This window comes from Pocillopora damicornis, chromosome 7 (genome assembly GCF_964200805.1).
Source record: "Pocillopora damicornis chromosome 7, jaPocDami1.2, whole genome shotgun sequence".
Classification (NCBI taxonomy): Eukaryota; Metazoa; Cnidaria; class Anthozoa; order Scleractinia; family Pocilloporidae; genus Pocillopora; species Pocillopora damicornis.
In genome coordinates, this window is record NC_142676.1 from 6,220,755 (window position 1) to 6,238,529 (window position 17,775).

The 17,775-nt window shown below is 38.3% G+C and overlaps 2 protein-coding genes across 4 annotated transcripts in view; both read left to right on the forward strand.

Moving 5' to 3' along the window:
- The first annotated feature begins 98 nt into the window (after nucleotides 1-98).
- LOC113681491 (mitochondrial import inner membrane translocase subunit TIM50) lies at nucleotides 99-13,590 on the forward strand. Of its 2 annotated transcripts, none has more exons than XM_027198580.2 (10): nucleotides 99-404; nucleotides 1,791-1,810; nucleotides 2,839-2,860; nucleotides 2,952-3,010; nucleotides 3,672-3,791; nucleotides 4,186-4,293; nucleotides 5,022-5,120; nucleotides 6,331-6,487; nucleotides 7,011-7,213; nucleotides 12,366-13,590. In XM_027198580.2, exons 1-10 carry the CDS (start codon nucleotides 131-133, stop codon nucleotides 12,384-12,386), a joined length of 1,083 nt encoding a protein of 360 aa, XP_027054381.2. In that variant the 5' UTR covers nucleotides 99-130; the 3' UTR covers nucleotides 12,387-13,590. The 2 variants fall into 2 exon arrangements, with proteins under 2 accessions (XP_027054381.2, XP_027054382.2); XM_027198581.2 differs by lacking the exon at nucleotides 12,366-13,590 and adding an exon at nucleotides 9,500-11,735 and having other exon boundaries at nucleotides 100-404.
- A 3,306-nt stretch (nucleotides 13,591-16,896) lies between these two features.
- Nucleotides 16,897-17,775, forward strand: part of LOC113681489 (delta-like protein 1) — a 36,149-nt gene continuing 35,270 nt past the window's right edge. The window contains exon 1 of one of the 2 annotated variants that reach the window (XM_089212671.1): nucleotides 16,897-17,022. The gene's annotated coding sequence lies outside the window, so the exon portion shown is untranslated. The remainder of the gene's footprint in view (nucleotides 17,023-17,775) is intronic. The other variant, XM_089212669.1, reaches the window with a different exon arrangement.

Here is a 17,775-nt window from a genome sequence, read left to right on the forward strand (position 1 = left end):
TTGTCATACGCTACATTTTGCATCACTCTGGCTTTCCCTTCCTCACATGGCTCGCTTTCTCTCTGGATGACGATAGTGACCATTCAAGTATGTCCGCTGATCAGCTGTGACTGTTTGTTCACATTTCATCATGGCGGTTCTGTCGTCTTCTGCACTTTCCTCATGTTATCGGTGGCTTAGCGCAAGGATATGCCACAGTACAACTTTGATTATTCCATCCGTACAATTCTCTTCCCTCTCGTGTACAACGAGATTATTTAGACCGGTCACAAGATTACCTTTGCGTTGTCCACGTGCATTCTATTACGTGAAGCCAAAAGAGAAGAAAGGTCCTACACTGAAGGGTTGGTTATATTTTGGAGCTGGCGGTGTTGGAGTGATCTCAGGAGCTGTGATTTATTTAGGTAGGAGTTATTATCTTGTGGCTTAAAATTTAAACTTAAAGGCTAATTTGGATATTGTTTCGCCCAGAGGGTCTGTGCTCGCATGGTCGTGCGGATTTTTCGTTCGCACCTACCCACCACCCTTTAAATCTAACTCCCAAGATCAGATTGTTAATTCTCCCTTCAAGCTGCTGCACATTTCCTGGTAAATTAGTTCTAAGAATTTGATGTCAGATCAAGATAACTTCTCCCTGATAAGGTTGAGTATTCTCATTACCTGTTTGCTTGATATTGTACGGATGTTATAAGGAGAATTAATATATTAATCACCTCTGGGACTCAAAGGGTTGAAGACGGCTGGTTTTAGCAAGGAGAGATGAGATCTTGTTTGTCCAAGAGGCTGAAGAATGTGGAGCCCTCTGACTTCACAAAGCTGCTGACTAAAACCAAACACCTTTGAATTTCATTTTACCAAGGCTGCAAACAAAAACTTAAGGGCTCAGATGCCTACTATATTTAGGGGTATGGTAAAAGGATGAAACATTCCATAGAAGTGTTTCAAGATCTTACCTGGTCCTACTTCCCCTATCCAGTTAAAATTTCAATGAGGAAAAGGCAAATGATGCTTACAAGAGTGACTTTCAACAGACTCCTCCTCCTCCTTGAGTTGACTTGTCTTCATCTGCCAATAATCCCAAATATTTTCCCTAGTTCCTTTGACTATGTTTTGTAAACATATATTCATCTGGATGAAGAAAGGTGCTGTGAATGTAAAGTTTCTTGCCTAAGAACATAAAACAGTTATCCTGGGTAGAATGCAAGTCCAGGTTAATTTGATTCATGGTCTATAAGAACCAATGGCCAACTATGCTCAACTGTACAGACAGAGGTGGGGGGGGGGGGGGGGAGGGAGTTGGGTTAGGGTGTGGCTGGTAGTTGCAGAGTTAAAGTGTCAGTGAAATCAGAACTTACAGCCCCTCACTTGGGTTGTTAACCAGGTATCAGGCATCAGTGAATTCTCCAATCATTAAACAGAATTAAAGGCGAAATTTTGATGGTCTATACTATTTCTTCTTCAGGCGTGGAGAAAACTTTTGTGTTACTTTTCACTATTCTCTTGCTACATCCTTTCTTTATGATAACCCTGTTCACCTTACCAGTGTATATCTTTGGATCTCATTAATAATTCTCCTTACTCTCTGCCATGCAATTCTAATGGTGTTAGTTTGGAGAATTTGGTATCTGATCAACAAATAATCCCCTAATTGATATTTTTTTATCCTTATCACTTATGTGCTTGGTATCACTTAGGAGAACTTCTGTTTTGATCACTCATATAAGTTATAAGATTAACATCAAAGGAAAGTAACTATAAATTTCAGTGATATTTACTTCTATATTTCTTAGGGTTACCTGATCCAGAAAATGTAAGTAAAGTCACAAGGTTTACAATTAAAATTTCATTATCTACACATAACACTTCTGAAAATATTTCTAAACATTTTTATCTAGTCAGTAGGAAATTATATTCATATGATTTCAAGTTGTGCATAACCTTTATAAGTGTCTCTAGAAGATGATATAACAGGATCTAGAGAAGGATATATTTTTCTCTGTAAACTGGTACTGCAGTTGGCAAATTGTAGAAGCTTATGCACTTCTGTTTGGTGCAACGAATTCATTTGTGCCATCCAAACTGTTGCTACCACAAAGACAAACTCAGTACAAAAGAAGCCAACTTTGCACAGATCTCAGACCAATCACAACCCAGAATTTTAGGGTGCATGAGACAGTCTGAAATATTTCTTATCTACCAACTGATGGCAGTAATTTGTGAACACAAAATGGAATGAAGGAGTGAAGAACAGAAGCATTTATCAATCAAAAGAAATATGTATATATTGAGAGAAAGAGAAGGAAATCTGATACTCATAGTCAAAATTTTTTTCACCTCTGGGATTTCTTATCAGAAAACCTTGTAAGCTGTTCAAGAATCTTTGAGAACAGAGAGTTTGTTTTCTCATTTTGGAGAGAAATATCCAATACAGTGTAATCTGAAACAAATACCGTATTTACCCGCGGATAGGCCGCACTTTTTTCCCGGAAAAATGGGACCGAAATTGGGGTTGCGGCTTATACGCGGGTACAAGCGTTTTGACACCTTATTAATATGCACGAGAACTCACGGTAGTAGAGTAAATTGGCGTTTTAATGTTCGCTTTAAATTGTTCCTAACTTACAACACATACAACTACCCGGTACTTGACCTCAACAATTTTTTTTCCCATGAAAACCATTGAAAGTTTGGGGTGCGGCCAATACGCGGGTGCGGCCTATCTGCGGGTAAATACGGTATTGCCCTGAGTAGGTCAACAATGAAACTGATTCCCCCATAAAAATGAAATTTAGGATTTGAAATATTAAAATCTGACACAAAATTATTTTCTCTTTTCAGCCTGAAGATGGATACAAAAATGGTTAGTGCTGGAAATGGAAATTATGGATTATTTAAGTCAGTTTTTCTCATTTTGAGGGAAGGCTTTCAGCTGTTGATCATCTTTCTTACAGAGTTGGTGCCAATGCAGTTTATTTATAGAACAAGAGACAAAATCTGGGATTTTTATGAGGTAAGGATTTTAAACACCATGTGGCAAAAATAAAATTTGTACACAAATAAATTACATGGAAATTTGGAAATCTATCTCTGAGTTTGTTTCAATTTGGCCATTGTTGCTATCGTCAGAAGTTCAGGAGACGAGAATTCTCACTGCTGGAGGAAGTGAAGAACTCAAGCTATTCACGGAATTTCTAGCAAAAATTTCGGTCACAGTTTTGAAAGTGGTTGCTGTGGTAGTTGTCACTTTTAATCCTAAGATATAACATTAAGAAATGTAAGAGCAGCAAGTAGTAGGGATATATTGTATATTCTTGAATAAACACCATGATGGTTCACATTTGATTTTTCGTCTCCAGTGTGGCACCTTGTCAAGTGTGGTGCTTATTTGGGGGTGATGCTTATTTAAAAATTGGATGCAATGAAGAAACATTTTTCCTAACCCATAACTCTTTCACATTGGTAATCATATCTCCATGCTGTTGTCTTTAACTATGATTTAGATTGAATCGTATGGGTATGAATTTTAGGTAGTGTCTGTAAAATAGAGAAGTTGTAAACTATTCAAATTACTCAGAATAATCCTTTTGACATATCATGTTATTCTTTAAGCCAAAGATTTGTCTCAGTTCAAAGCTGTTTTTTTTTGTTTTTTTTTTCCATTTTCATGACAGATGTTTGCCGCACCATCAAGCAAAATGTTATTACCCGATCCCCTTCAAGAACCTTATTTTCAGCCCCCATATACACTGGTGCTTGAGCTAAAAGATGTTTTGGTTCACCCAGAGTATGATGTAAGTAAGATGATGAACTATTTTGATCCAATTGAAAACCGTTTATGCAATTTTAGTTATTGGATCAGGATCATTTCCTTCCTTGAACATTATCCACATATCAAATTATTATGAGTTTCATTTGATTGTGATCAGATTCCCTCAGGGGATAAAGAACCATTTAGGATTTGTCACGTGCTCAGCATGTGATTTCGTAGCTCCACTGGTAATAGCACCTATTGTAGTTAGTTTCTGGTGGACACTGATTTAAATCCTGTCAAAGCCTTTTTTTTCTTTCCAGACTTTTTCTATGCAATTTCAGTTATTGCAGCTCAGCTGGTGGGATCATTTCTTTTCAATAAAAATATAATGCCACCACAATTGATCAACACAGTGATTATCCTTTCTTTCATAGCGTAAAAGTGGCTGGCGTTTCAGGAAAAGGCCAGGAGTGGATGCTTTTCTCAATCAGCTTGGGCCACCTCTATTTGAAGTTGTCATATACACACATGAAGCTGGATTTGTGAGTTAATTTGTTTCTAACTAGATCTTTATACTTTTTTTACTGTGAAAAGTTGATATGCTGATTTTGATCTTGAAACCAATCTCCCTTGGCATGACTTATGGGTCAACCTCCACTACCACAGTTAACCCTTTACACCTGAACATCAGTACATGCATATTCTCCTTACTTTTCTCCTACCATCTCCTAAGGTGCTGAATAGGAGAATTTGTGCGACAATCAAGAGCTATATTAGTGGTGATCATTTTCTTTATTCCTGTGACTTGAATTTGTGATTAAGGGGTGAAGTTGTACAGAGAAATTAGATGCTGGTCAGTCTTAGGGGTGTCAGGGCTTAGACGGGTTTACAGTGAGGGAAGCGACAAGGTCTCAGCTTATGTACATGCAAATTGGTTTGTGCTGTATGATTCACACTTGTTGAAGCTGCTTATTTTAACTACAAGTAATAAATATGATGGGAGATGCCTGGTTTGATTTCAGAGTGTTCATTTTGTTCTATCATTTGTGGACTTCAACTTTGTTAAAAGTAGAAATTGAAATTATAGGTGATGACCATGGACTGCAAGAAAAGCCCACAATCAACCCTTTTCAGTGCTAATTATTTTGATAAATAACTTTAATTTTTCATCGATTATTGCACTGAAAAGAGACACAAAAATGCATCAGCTAATAAAGGAAGAATTGATGGTAAATTGTTTAAATATGGTTTCTTTTCTTTTTGTAACAAGAGTGCTGCACCTGTAGTGGATGGATTAGATCCAAATGGACTTATCATGTACAGACTGTATCGAGATGCTACACTATATACTGATGGGACACATGTTAAGGTAAGAATACCAGTGGATAGAGATTAGGGATGTGTAGCCTCACAGGCAGCTGAAGCACCAGCTGTGAGATGATCATCTTGCATAACAAGACTCATGCTGAAAATATAAGAGTTTGTATGGGAATATTTATGACCACTCTTAGGAATAAAAAGTAGAGTCAAATTCTCAATGAAAATACCTGCTGATTGCATTGCTTGTTTGTGACTGCTTACTTCGTTGCAACAGGGCCGTTTGAGTGAGTTATCCATTTTTAGGTTTACTACTCCTAAGGGAAGGTCCTTCTCTTATGAGTGGGAAACTTAGAATTAATAACTCGCTGAAACGGCTTCTTTTCAACATAGTAACAGTTGGACAACAAGCAAAGCACTGTGGAAGTAAGGTGAGGTATTTTTATCAAGAATTTGACAGTATTTTTTTATTCCTAAGAGTGGTTGTAAATATTCCTTTACAAACTCTTATATTTTCAGCTTGATTCTTGCTATGCAATATGAGCATCTCACAGCTTGAGCTTGGGCTACTTGTAGTTGCCAGGGAGTAAGAGGAGGGAGGGGTGGATAGGGATTAGAAATGTGTAGCCTGGGAGTAAGAGGAGGGAGGGGTGGATGGGGATCAGGGATATGTAGTCAAGGAGTAAGAGGAGGGAAGAGTGGATGGGGATTAGGGATATGTAGCCTGGGAGTGAGAGGAGTGAGAGGTGGATGGGGATTAGGGATATGTAGCCCAGAAGTGTGAGGAGGGAGGGGTGGGTAGGGATCAGGGATATGTAGTAAGAGGAGGGAGGAGTGAATAGGGATTAAGGATAAGTAGCACAGGAGTTAGAGGGGTGAGGGGTGGACAGGGTATAGGGATATGTAGCGTGGGAGTAAGAGGAGGGAGGGGTGGATAGGGTATAAGGATATATAGCCCGGGAGTAAGAGGAGGGAGGGGTGGATAGGGTATAAGGATATGTAGCCCGGAAGTAAAAGGAGGGAGGAGTAGATCGGGATAAGGGATATGTAACGTGCTGTTTAGATTTGAACATGGAAAGGTGTTCCCTTCTCCTTTAAACAAGTTCTCTCTCTGTCATTGGCAAACCCTCCCAACTTGACTCAATTTTTGTCGTGTTTTCGGGTCCAGTATTCGATGCCCCCGAGGAAGGAGCGTGGACTCATTTTCCGAACGACGGCTGGTTATCAGGCCTATATCCATACCCCTTTCATTTAATTTTCAGGATTTGTCTGCTCTAAACCGAGACCTCTCCAAAGTCATTATGATCGATTGTGACGAAAAAGCCCCAAGGGACAACCTGCGAAATGCCATCATTCTCAATAAATGGGAAGGTGACCCGACCGACAGAAGGTTGTTCGATCTTATTCCTTTTCTTCTAAGTGAGTATCCATCATTCAGTTCCAAAAACAGTTAAGTAAAAGAAAAGCTGTAATCTACAGGATAATGCTGGGGAAAGATGCTTACCTGTAAGGCGTTGACTCTGGAAGTTTGCGAGGGCCGGCGGCCTGGTGTCCAGCGCGGTGGACTCCTGATCAGGAAGTCTAGATTCGAGTCCCGGTCGGGTCAGTGAGCTGTGCTCTTGTGCAAAACATTTCTGTTACTGTTTTTTGAAGTGGTAGGAACGTAACACCCTACTCCATATAATTTACTCGGTATAAATGGATACTGGCCCAATTTTTGATAAAGCGAACAAAATGCTGAAGGGTAATTTGTTATGGACTGGCGGGGGAGGAATAACAATACTTTTTTTCGCTTCCTACAATGGAAGTTTAGACAAAACTCCTACAATGAGGGTGCAGAGTTAATAACACAATTGTATGCAAATTAATGCCGTGTTTTGGCATGAATGAAATCCTCGAGTATAGATATGGTCTCACCTCTTTTGCGGTCATCCTCTCACAGCCATTGCCACCTCAAATGTTGAAGACATCCGCACGGTTTTAGACTTTTATCGGCAAGAAGATGACATAATTGAAGCCTTCAAACGAAACCAGGCTAGGCTTCGAGAAGCAGAGGAGGCCAGACTGCCGCAGCAAGGCACAAGGTCATCATGGTCCGGGGTGTTTGGACGAGGCTTTGGCTTGGGCGGGTCAAGCAACAAAAGTGTGAGTTATTAACCCTTTTAACTCCCAAGATCTCATAAGTAATTCTCCTTACTGTCTGCCATACAGTTCTTGTGATGTTAGTTTGCAGAATTTGGTATAGGATCAACTTATAATCCCCTAACTGATATTTTTCTTTATTCTCATCACTTGTCTGTTTGATACTGTGTTGATATTGCAAGGAGAAATTATGTCTTGGTCACTCGTGGGAGTTAAAGGGTTAACATGTCTTTTTTTTTTCCTGATTAATGGATCGTGCGTCAACATAGAGTGTAGAGTCACTTATCTTTAGCCCTCGGTGCTGGCATCTTACAGGAAAGATCCTCAAATAGTTTGCTTTATTAGTTACTTGGTTACTAAGTTGCCATCTTTGATGTGCGGTTAGAATTGACTGAGAGGAGAGGGGCGAGTTACGTCGAGATGACTTTCTTTCCTTTTTAATTTCTCTCACCCCCAGCGGTAGAAATGTCACTTCTCCCCAACCCTCCTCTGCTTTGAAATTTAAATTGGCGGCCAAACGTGTCCTGAAATACTGAGCGTTCACTCGCAAGAAGTACGCCTATTGGCAGGCTTTGAGGCTTTTTCGTCTTACCTTACTCATGTGGTTGGCCTCATGAGGGAGAAGAAACCTGTTTTTCCAGTCAATTTCCTTCAAAAATTTGAAATTACTAAGCTTTATTTTTGTTCATTGTAACCATTCCGTAGCGGCCCAACACGAATTCCTGACATCATGCACATTTGACAGGCATCGTCTGTGCGCCAAATTTAATTTAGATTTCATTGGTTAAGTGGACAGGAAATTCTTGCAATAGGAAAAGATTGCGTGCCACCTTAAATGAATTTGACCCCTCGATCCCAGTTACTTACATTTGCTTAATTAAGGAAATTAGTGAGCTGAAGAGGTTCCATTAAGAAAGTTGATTTCAGAGTCATTTTTCACAACCAGAAAAAAAAAGAGAACTGGGTCTCCTACAAGGACACGAACTTCATGCAGCTTGTTCCGAAAATGATTTGGATCGAGAGATTATGTACTGTTTATAATCTCTTGGTTGGATGCTTAACCGCGGATCTACAGAGGACTTCTTGATGTTGACACTTCAAGCGCACCTTTTTTTTGAAGTTTCCATTCGGCGCTCTAACATAAAAACATGGTCGCCAAACAAAGTTAGTTTGTTAAAAAAAAAAAAAATAAAATAAAAAAAAAACCGTCTGACAATGGTTTTTTTAATGTCACAGTGGCAGCATACTTGGATAAACAAGGAGAAATAGACAGAAGTTCCCGTTTGGCCATCAAAAATCGTTGAGTGGTCGCCAAAGAAATAATAAATTTGCTAAAAAAAAAAAATAAGCAAGCTGTCTGACAACCATTTTTTGAGGTTCACGGGAGCTACATACTTGGACAACATTTTAGCTCGACCCAGTTTCAACGCTGCCTTTGTTTCGTAGCCAGTCTAACTTTAAACTGTGATTATAATATTTGTTTAAGGAATCCTATCATGTAAAAATCTTGGCTTTCCTCGAGGGCGTCCTCGCCGTCCATATAGTGTCTTATTTTTTTACACGTGTAACTTGATAATTAAATCCATGGCAAACTAAATGAAGCATCATGATGAGGCATAAAGCAAGAAAGGAGAAACGGGGCAAATTTTGGTGAGAGAAGACGACGGGCGAAGATGATGTAAACAAATGTTTATCTCAGCTTATCGGAAGATCCTTAACACCAAATCAGAAAAACGTTGCAATGCATGACTGCCGATTACAGGTCGCGAGATTGGCGTCTAAGTCCCCAAGATTTACATCTATTCGCCATGGCGATTATAACAGTCGCAATTTGGAGCCCTGGATGTGCCAGGCGACACTCTAGGTTCATATGTGACAAATATTCTGTATTTTGCCAGGATAAGCGAGGCCGACAGCGTTTTTTGGGGAGAAAGAGTGAGGAGGATGTTAAAGTTTGAACTCGGTTGTTGAACAAACGCCATTCTCGGGCTCCAAAAAGCAATACTTTTAAAAGTTATTTTTGTATCAAATGCTTCACCTCATCAAACAGAGACTCTTATGGCATTTCGGAAATAGTCTGTTGACTTGGCACCGACAAGTGTGGGACAAAGATAAAAAAAATAGTCGCCACTGAGAATCTGACACTCAACCATTTCCGCTCGTCATCTTCTTTGTGAACTTATCGCTAATCCTAGAGTTTTAAAAGTTCACGCATTGCTGTTGTTATTTTTATGGTCACGTCATGGTAATTTATCAACATATTTCTTTTTATTCTTGTTTTATAAACAGTGAAAAATGATCCGGAGAGAGAAATTCTTCAAGGTCAGGAGAAATTCATGGGAAAGTTGAAACTCTAACGAAAAGTCACGGAAACTAAAATTATATGTAGTTGACGCGTCTGTTTACCTGTCTTCGTTGTATTATTGTGTCGTCAATACAAATTTCTTGTTGTAATTTGTGAAATTGTATCAATGGATAGCACTCCGCCTTTAAGTGGAGGATGGACGCCACTGTTTTATGTAACATTTTATTCTTCATATTGTATTGTAAAAAAACGTTGTTGGAGATTTTTGCGGTTCATGGTAGCCCTCTCACACGCTCGCGTGATCGTCCAGACTGTTTCGTTGTCGTTTTTTCAGTTTTTATTTTCTCGATGCCCTCCAAAGTGATTATAATAATACTACAGTTATGTTCGTGGGCATAAATATGTTTTTGGTCCTTCTCAAAGCTCATTTTAACCTTCGCCCAACGACTCGGCCTGAAATGACTCTGAGTCAGGCCCTAAACATATTTGTGCCCGCAAAAATAAACTCTCTCGTCTATCTTTTGTCTCGCGATGTAGTTACTTCTGACGTTTATCGCGACGTTTGGACTGCATATTGCTAGCTTTCTTCGGGCGATGAGGTCAACTGGCTACTATTGTATGTAGTATTTGTACTTAATATCGTAGAAGGCTGCGGATATTCTTCATAGTGAATAATGCAGTGTTGTCGCAGTTGTTTGTGTCACAGTGTACCTACTTCTTGTAACTCTCTGGTGATGAGGTCGAATGAGTGTGAATGCGTCACGTTGTAAAGAGGCATTGGACATTTGGTCGGAAATTATATTTCTATCTGGGAAGAGTCATGAATTTAGGTAGCCAGTTACTGTGGCAACCATGATATGGTTTCGCGGGATTGATTGAAGTGCAAAGACTTGAATAACAATTAAAACATTTGTATTGGTGTCGATTGCGAAGACGTCAGTCGTCTTTAAGAACGTTGTTAGCAACATTCGAAGATTGTTGGCTTCTGATCAGCGAGTTCGTTTTTGTTTTGTCTCTGTTTTGAAGCTTTCACATCTGCGCTGATCAATAATTCTGTTCAGTTTAGTCGGGTTGCACAGTCAGGAAGTGATAATGTTTGCTTCTTTAAGAGACTTAGCCATAAAGTTGAAGTGCTTGTGCGCTGAAAAACCTTGAACCTGAATGTTAACTGGTCGGTTCTTGAAAATATATATTATTGATATTATCTTATCAGCACTTGACAATTCAAAGTACATTACTGATATTAGTAGGAGTTTCACTTTTTGTCACTGTATTATTATTTAATTAGTTAGATATTTGTTAATTTGTATTGAAAATTAATCTTGAAAAGTACTATCGGGAAATGCTAATTAGAAATATTGTATCAGACTTTGTGGAGAAAAATTGAACGACGTATACTTGATCTGTTGAGCAGTTTTCTACAAAGTGTTGAAAGTCATCTGGGATTTTATTGTTATTGGTGGCGAAAACTTGCGCCGTTACTCGACCAATAAGATTCAAAGTGAAAATCGTGACTCATGTTTACGGCATATTTGTATTAAATTAAAATCCAAACTGGCTCCACATGACATTTTGGTCATTGTAAGGAGTTAGTAGTTGGTTTTACTACAATCAATCGAGCATAGATTGTCAAGCCAGAGATCGTGGGAAACTCTCTTCTGGTGTAAGCAGTAAATTGTTGGTGTTAGGAGTTGTCACGGTCCAAAGAGAGCAAGTCTTCCTGAAAGTCTATCTCAATATTTTTACAAATTATTCTTGCGTGACTCAAGTGATCGCTATATAATTAACAACCATGATATAGCCAGCATATAAAATTTATGACTTTTCTTTTATAGCCCAATGATATAGGTTGTCTAAAGCATTAATTTATCTTTAATTAAATGGGTAAAACTGTTTAGTGTATTTGTGGAGGGATTACGAGTTACAAATTAACGATTTTCAGTAGGTGACTTTGATTGGTAATTTTTACCTAGAAAGACCTTTGTTTTGAAATTTGCTCCTAATATTAGAAACTTCCACGCACCTAAAAATAAAACATTTTAGCAATTATTAGCAATTATCACAATCTAATTGTCGACAATTTAGCGGTTTCTTTGTATCGCACGGGAGACCCAAAGCCGATTTGTATATGTGACATAACCAAGAAGTGAACATTGGAAATATCTTCCAGTTTCAGGCCTTTTAAGTCGTTGAATCGGAAGTAAAGATAGATGTTCCAAATTCTTGTCCTTTTAATGTGGTATCGGTTTAAAAGTTTCTGGTTAGGGTATTGATTTTGGCATGCTTTCTGACTCAGCGAATTCTTAGTTTCGATGCTCATAATTTTGCGGGCGGCCGTCGCGGTTGATCTGTTCGAAGGCCCTTCATACTGTGGGGTCCTAGTTTTATTTTTCCTCCATCTCCCTTTCCTCTGAGCGTCAAAACTTTCATTGGTTTCCCTGGTTTATTTAATCGAACCGTTCAAGAGGGAGACGTCTTGAAATTAACTGTCTCGAAAGATGACAAGGGTAATGAGATTTATCCTTTTTTTCGGTTGCAAAAGTGACTTGTTAATTGGTAAAAGTAGATTTGTGAGCCCTATTCTGTGTATTTTCATTTATCTGTAAAAGCCTGCGCAGATCCCTCCTCCCCTCCTCTAAACCTTCATTGTATGTTGCACCTAAGTTGAACTGAATGGTTTCTTGAATATCCATATTCTCTTTGAAAAGTTGGGTTGATGAGAATTTGAAATGCCTTCCATTCAACTTCAAAAGCGGCTAAGCACAAAAGATAAAATTTTTGTCAAAAATCAAGAAAAACAAATTGACGGACAGCAAGTGGTCTTATTGGTTTTTTTTTTTATTTCTCCAGGTTAATCCAGAAAAAAAGTAAGCCTACCACAAACGGTTATTCAGTTAACACGGATACAGGATGCGTATGTCTACTATGTGAAATAATTGCCGTTACATTCCGGACAGAACTGAATTTTATAAAGAGACTTTACAATGAGGCGTATGAACAATCGATAGGACTGTTAAATGCTTCAGAAGTATTGCTGTTGAAGTCTATCAGTGCACAGATTTTGTCATGGATAGGAAGCTAGCTTGGACGTCTGCTTCAAGGAATAGTACATCGAGTTTAACTTTTTCCAAGGTCACAATGTGACGACCTTACATCATGACACGGTCGCCAGAATTTATGTTTCAGTCGCAATTGTTTTTATAAAAAAAAAAACCAAGAAGCATTGATGGTAAAGTAAAGCTCATAGTTATCTCACTTATGATTAAAACAAAAAATTACTCGGAAATACTAAAAAAGTTACAGCTAGTGACCACTGAACACCGGTTGTCAAATTGGCGACTTTCGCTGCAACTCTTCAGTTGTCATCTTGCCATGGCGACCAAAATAGCCTAGCTTGAATTGCTCTACTAAAGATTCGGGGTGTATTGTTGTTGTGGTAATGCTGTAATGTTGTAAGGAAAAGAGAGAAGGAAATAATCCCTTATTTTTTTCATGCCCTCCGCAAGCTTTCTTCTACCACCCCATTTGCATTCACGAACAATTCTCGCGTTTCTGCCAAAAGTCAAAAGCGCTGTGTCATTGTTTAACTAGTGTATCTCTTCTTGTCTTCTGATGTGAAAAAATTAAAAACAGAAACAAGTAGCGTAGAATGCTGACGACAGTAGTTTACAGAGGTAACATGGAAACATTAGTTAATCAATTTCAATGAAACTTTATAAACTGAAAATTTAGGTCCAAACAGGAAGATTCATTTTAGATGAATACAACCTTAAACGCGATGTAATTAATTTTCAATAGAGCCAAACGTCTAAACGTGTTACCCAAACGTTCTTTGTTCATAGGGTCAAGAACGTTGATAGTTAGCCGTCGTTAGCCCCAGAAAACCACACATTTACAAAGAAAAAACTCGCTTTTAAAGAAATCTGGAGGTTTATAGATAGTATATAACCGCAGGCTAAGTTTAATATCGTTTGAATAACCGACCCTCAAATATCGCATAGAAAACGTTGTGTACTTTAAAAAAATTGTCTGTGCTGTTATTACACATCTCTTTAATAAAGTCGATAGATTTTTAGTTAGGATGTCTAGAATGGGTATTGCTGCCTATTTGATTAATTGTGTAGTAAACAGTGAGAAGAGCTACTTCCTTCGTCAAGTTTTTCTTGAAACACGTCGCTGATCTTAAGTCCTTTACCCAGAAAAATAACTAGTTTTCTATTAACTCCATATAATAAAATTGCTTTTGAAGTGGATACTTTCCTTTATGTCTATATCGTACAACGACTAACCGGGCGAAACGTCTCAATGCCTTTGAGTGTAGTCTTTACCTTGCGTACACTTAACCCTTTGAATTCCAGAGGCGATTCACCTGATACTTCTCCCTATAAAATCCCATACATTATGTAGGAGACTGGTAATGAGAATACTCAAACTTATCAGGTAGAAGTTGTTTTTTGATTCAGCATTAAACTCTCTGACCTAATTTACAAGGAAATTTCTAACAGCTAGAAGGGAGAATTGACAATCAGACCTTTGTAGTTGAGGGGCTAAAGCATGAGAAAAACAGTCGTACCGAAGAATATCGGCTTCGAAAGAATTTGACTTTGGTCAGTTAAGGAGTTCGACAATACTTTGAGTCATTCTTAGCGAAGATTAAAACTTCCTCAAACTCTGAAAGGGCCACGAAATGTTAATTCGTTCAGATAGAAATGAGTATAATAATCATGGATTAGCAAAGTGCGTTCGATCTGCCAACTCAAGAGTGGATATATTTGTCTCTTCATAGCAAAATCCGGTTAATAATTCAACCTACGAACATCGCATGGTAGTGTAGAATCGAGTCAACTGCAACACTTCACGTACAGCCATCGGGATTCAAAGCTTTTGCATGCAATCCAGGCAAGTGATCAGCCAGTTCAAGATGGCGCTCAAACTATGAAATCGCACAGCATCCAGAAAAAAGAGACGAATAGTATGCGTAATCCGAAGTCGCACGAAAAAAAAACAAACAAAAGAGGCCAAAATCAACCAAAAGAGGAAAATTACGGCGAAGGATGTCGAAGAATGACTCTGAATGTCAGTAAATGATTAAGAAATAATCAGAGTTTGATATAAAGAGAAAGACACAGTTGAGACAATAGGAAAGAAACCAAGAACGAAAAGAGATGGCTTAGGATGAAGAGGATCGATACAGATTGCAAATGATTACAAAATATCAGCTGAAAAAGATAGAAAATCACCAAAAAGGCAATAATAAACAACAAGGAACAATTAAAGTTGGCTGAAGATGGAAAAGATTGAAACGGATTGTAAATGACTAACTTGAAAAATAAAAGCAAAGCTTTCCAAAGAGCACAAACGGTGACGTAAATTGTATGAATCTAGCTCTGTAACTATGATAGGTACAGCACTGTGACATTGATTGGTTTATGTTTTCATGGCCGTTTTTCTTCGGGGTCGATTGAATTTGATAACTTTTTTTTAATCATGCCTCTTTTCTGCATAGATCCAACACAAGGTATGCTTCAAAGAAAAATTTCTGCAAACCTCACCATCGAAACAACATATCCAAACAAATTCTTTCATATCAGACAGTAGACCTCCAAAGAAGTGGAATGTTATTTGCTGTCAGAACAACAACATAAGTAACTTGAATATCATTTGTAGTGTTTATGTGTTATGTAGTAATACTACATAATCTTTAAAGTATGTTTTTTTCTCTCTCTTTCTTACTCTGGTCTTTTTTTCTTTTTTTTTTAAATGAATTTCAATGGGTAGAGGCTGGCTGGAAAACCTCACGGTTTCTTCAGCCATTAGGCTCTAGTCATGACTAAACTATGCTTTTTAAAACATTGCCTACCAATTAAAAAGAAAAGTTCTTATCATTCAATTATAATACCTCTTTTTGTGAGCAATAAAAGATTTTTGTAGATGGAGGCTAGACTGCAAACAGTGCACTATGGTGTAAAAATCGACTCTTGAGCGAATATCTATAAACATGTGAGGTTAGATAGAAGACTAATTTATTTGTTAAGGCTACTGTCTCGTCGTGAAGTCGTCAGAAGGTTCGAGAAACCAAAACTCGATGGCAGTAAACAATGATGTGATTGCAAAAAGTGCATTTGCATCTTTATCGCAAATAATGCAACCTATTCAGTAGGTCTCTCAGTCGAATGGTGACACATTGTGTGGAAGGAGTATATTGAAGTCCAGAGAGAGAAATAATACTATGATCTTGCATGAAGCGCAATTGAAAACCTAAGATCGTGAGGCAAGAGAAAGTTGTTTTTTTGACTTTTTGAACCTAGTGAATTTTTCACCTTTTTGCTGCCGTCGCGTCGTGGTTGCCTAAACTCGGTGTTGTGCGATAATATCAGTGCCTTTAGCTATACATTCCTGAGAGAACAAATACCATGAGTCTAACGAAAAGTACCATGAGAGTAGACTTAGTTTGCACAATGACTATTATTTGTGACAAGTGTCTAGGAATCGTGTCCCACGTGAGATCTTATGCAGGAATCTGGGCTCTCTGTTGGATTCCTTTTTCTTTGTCAGCTCATTGTCTATCTTCTCATTCGGAGCTATGTCTAGGCAGCGTTTTTTTTATAACGTTTAGAGGACATGATATCTTCAATGTTCCGTCGTCAATAAGAAAATGGAGAAGATTTCACAATCTGTGTACAAGCGTCTCCTATTTTTTTAAGCAAAGAACAAGTCTCTATGCAAACCAGACGAGGGGCTAGTTTTGGCGGACATGGCAGGCAACATTGATCGATACGATAGTGGCCCGAATCAAATGAGTAAACGAAAAACTCTCCGTCGCCACTCGCTAAGTGAATGATCTCATGCTTTCCTCGGCCCATTTTGATAATGGCTGGCTAACGAAATCTACAGCCTTCCAAAGTTCGTATGTGGACCGGTAAAAGGGCGGGAGGGAACCCAGGAGTGTGAAGATCAGAGCACGTCATGAACTTGTAACAAGTACAGTTTGTGAACGTCACTCAAATCATCAGGACAAAGTAGGTTCCAATATGGAAAGATCGAAGTGATAACATAGCGTCCGTATGGTGGTTGCCTCTTTCTCTGTCCCTTTGCCGTTATAACGCGCCAACGTTTTCGATTTTAGCAAAGCAAATCGAAACTTGGTGCACACTTAGAAAGATTGCAATGAAAATATTTTTTTTATTACAAGATCGTCAAAAACAAATGTTGATAAATAGCTCTTCTTGGATGAGCGATCTATATCTTGTTTCATAACCACGTGCCGACATATCTTGGATATTTAGCATCATTAGTTCTTTCACTTAAAGTCCTAATGCCAGCGCAATCTCATGACGTCACTTAAGTGTTTCATCTTATCGTTGCCGTCTGCAGAGCGAACATTCTATTACGCTTTTACACCGAGCTGTGTTTATCGAACAGCAGACTAATAATTCTACAAGTAAAAGAGGTGCAGGAGCTCTTTCGGCCAAAAGTAAGGTTTCAGCGGTGCACAGTTATTATCTAGGTAATCAATTTCGCTCTTTAATTTCAGTAGTGTTATTTTATTTGTTGTTTTTATCTTAACAAAGAATTGTTGTGTGGAGAGCCGATTTTTTTTAACCTGACAGTATGCAGAGGAGGTAAAATCCCTCCCATGATTTCGAATGGTTACTGTGCCAAATCGTGCTCAATTTTCTCATGGAATGTGTCGTGAGAATACCGTGTTTGCATCTACATTTAGCAACCCACTTTTGTTTTGAATTTAACTCTGAAACGAAAGTTTTTTTTAATTTTTAGAATAACTGTATATGGTATCTCAGTTAGAATTGCATCCAGTATTACTTAAATTTCTATATTAGCTCTGCTTACTAAAATTAATTGGACAGGAAATAGTCGATTTTAACTGGGAGGTCTCTTAAATTTTTCAAGCTTCGTCATTTTATTTCTGACTTCCGTCCGAATCATATTTGCGGAGTTGCGATATTTCTTTGGAAAAATCACCGCATTCTTCCTCTCGTTTATTTTCCTCGTTGCTGAGCAACACCCGACGAAAACATCACGTGGGGAACCGTCACTTAGCAACGCTTAAGAAGGTCACGTTTCATGCAGTAAATCAGTCTTGGCGCCAAAAACAAAAACTGGTCAAACTAGTTTGTTCGACTCAAACCGCCGTAGCTCAAAGCAAATTTTCCATAAGTACTGCTTGCGCAGTTAAATTTATTTTCTAAACTATCATCAAGATATACCGGCCCCAAGAGTTTTTATGGGCGTTTAAATT

Excerpts from the sequence above, each read along its gene's own strand:
- LOC113681491 (XM_027198580.2), top strand. The coding sequence starts at position 131 with ATGGCGGTTCTGTCGTCTTCTGCACTTTCCTCATGTTATCGGTGGCTT. Across the intron at positions 5,121-6,330 it reads CTGATGGGACACATGTTAAG|GATTTGTCTGCTCTAAACCG; the intron begins GTAAGAATACCA and ends TTTAATTTTCAG. Across the intron at positions 7,214-12,365 it reads GCGGGTCAAGCAACAAAAGT|GTTAATCCAGAAAAAAAGTA; the intron begins GTGAGTTATTAA and ends TTATTTCTCCAG.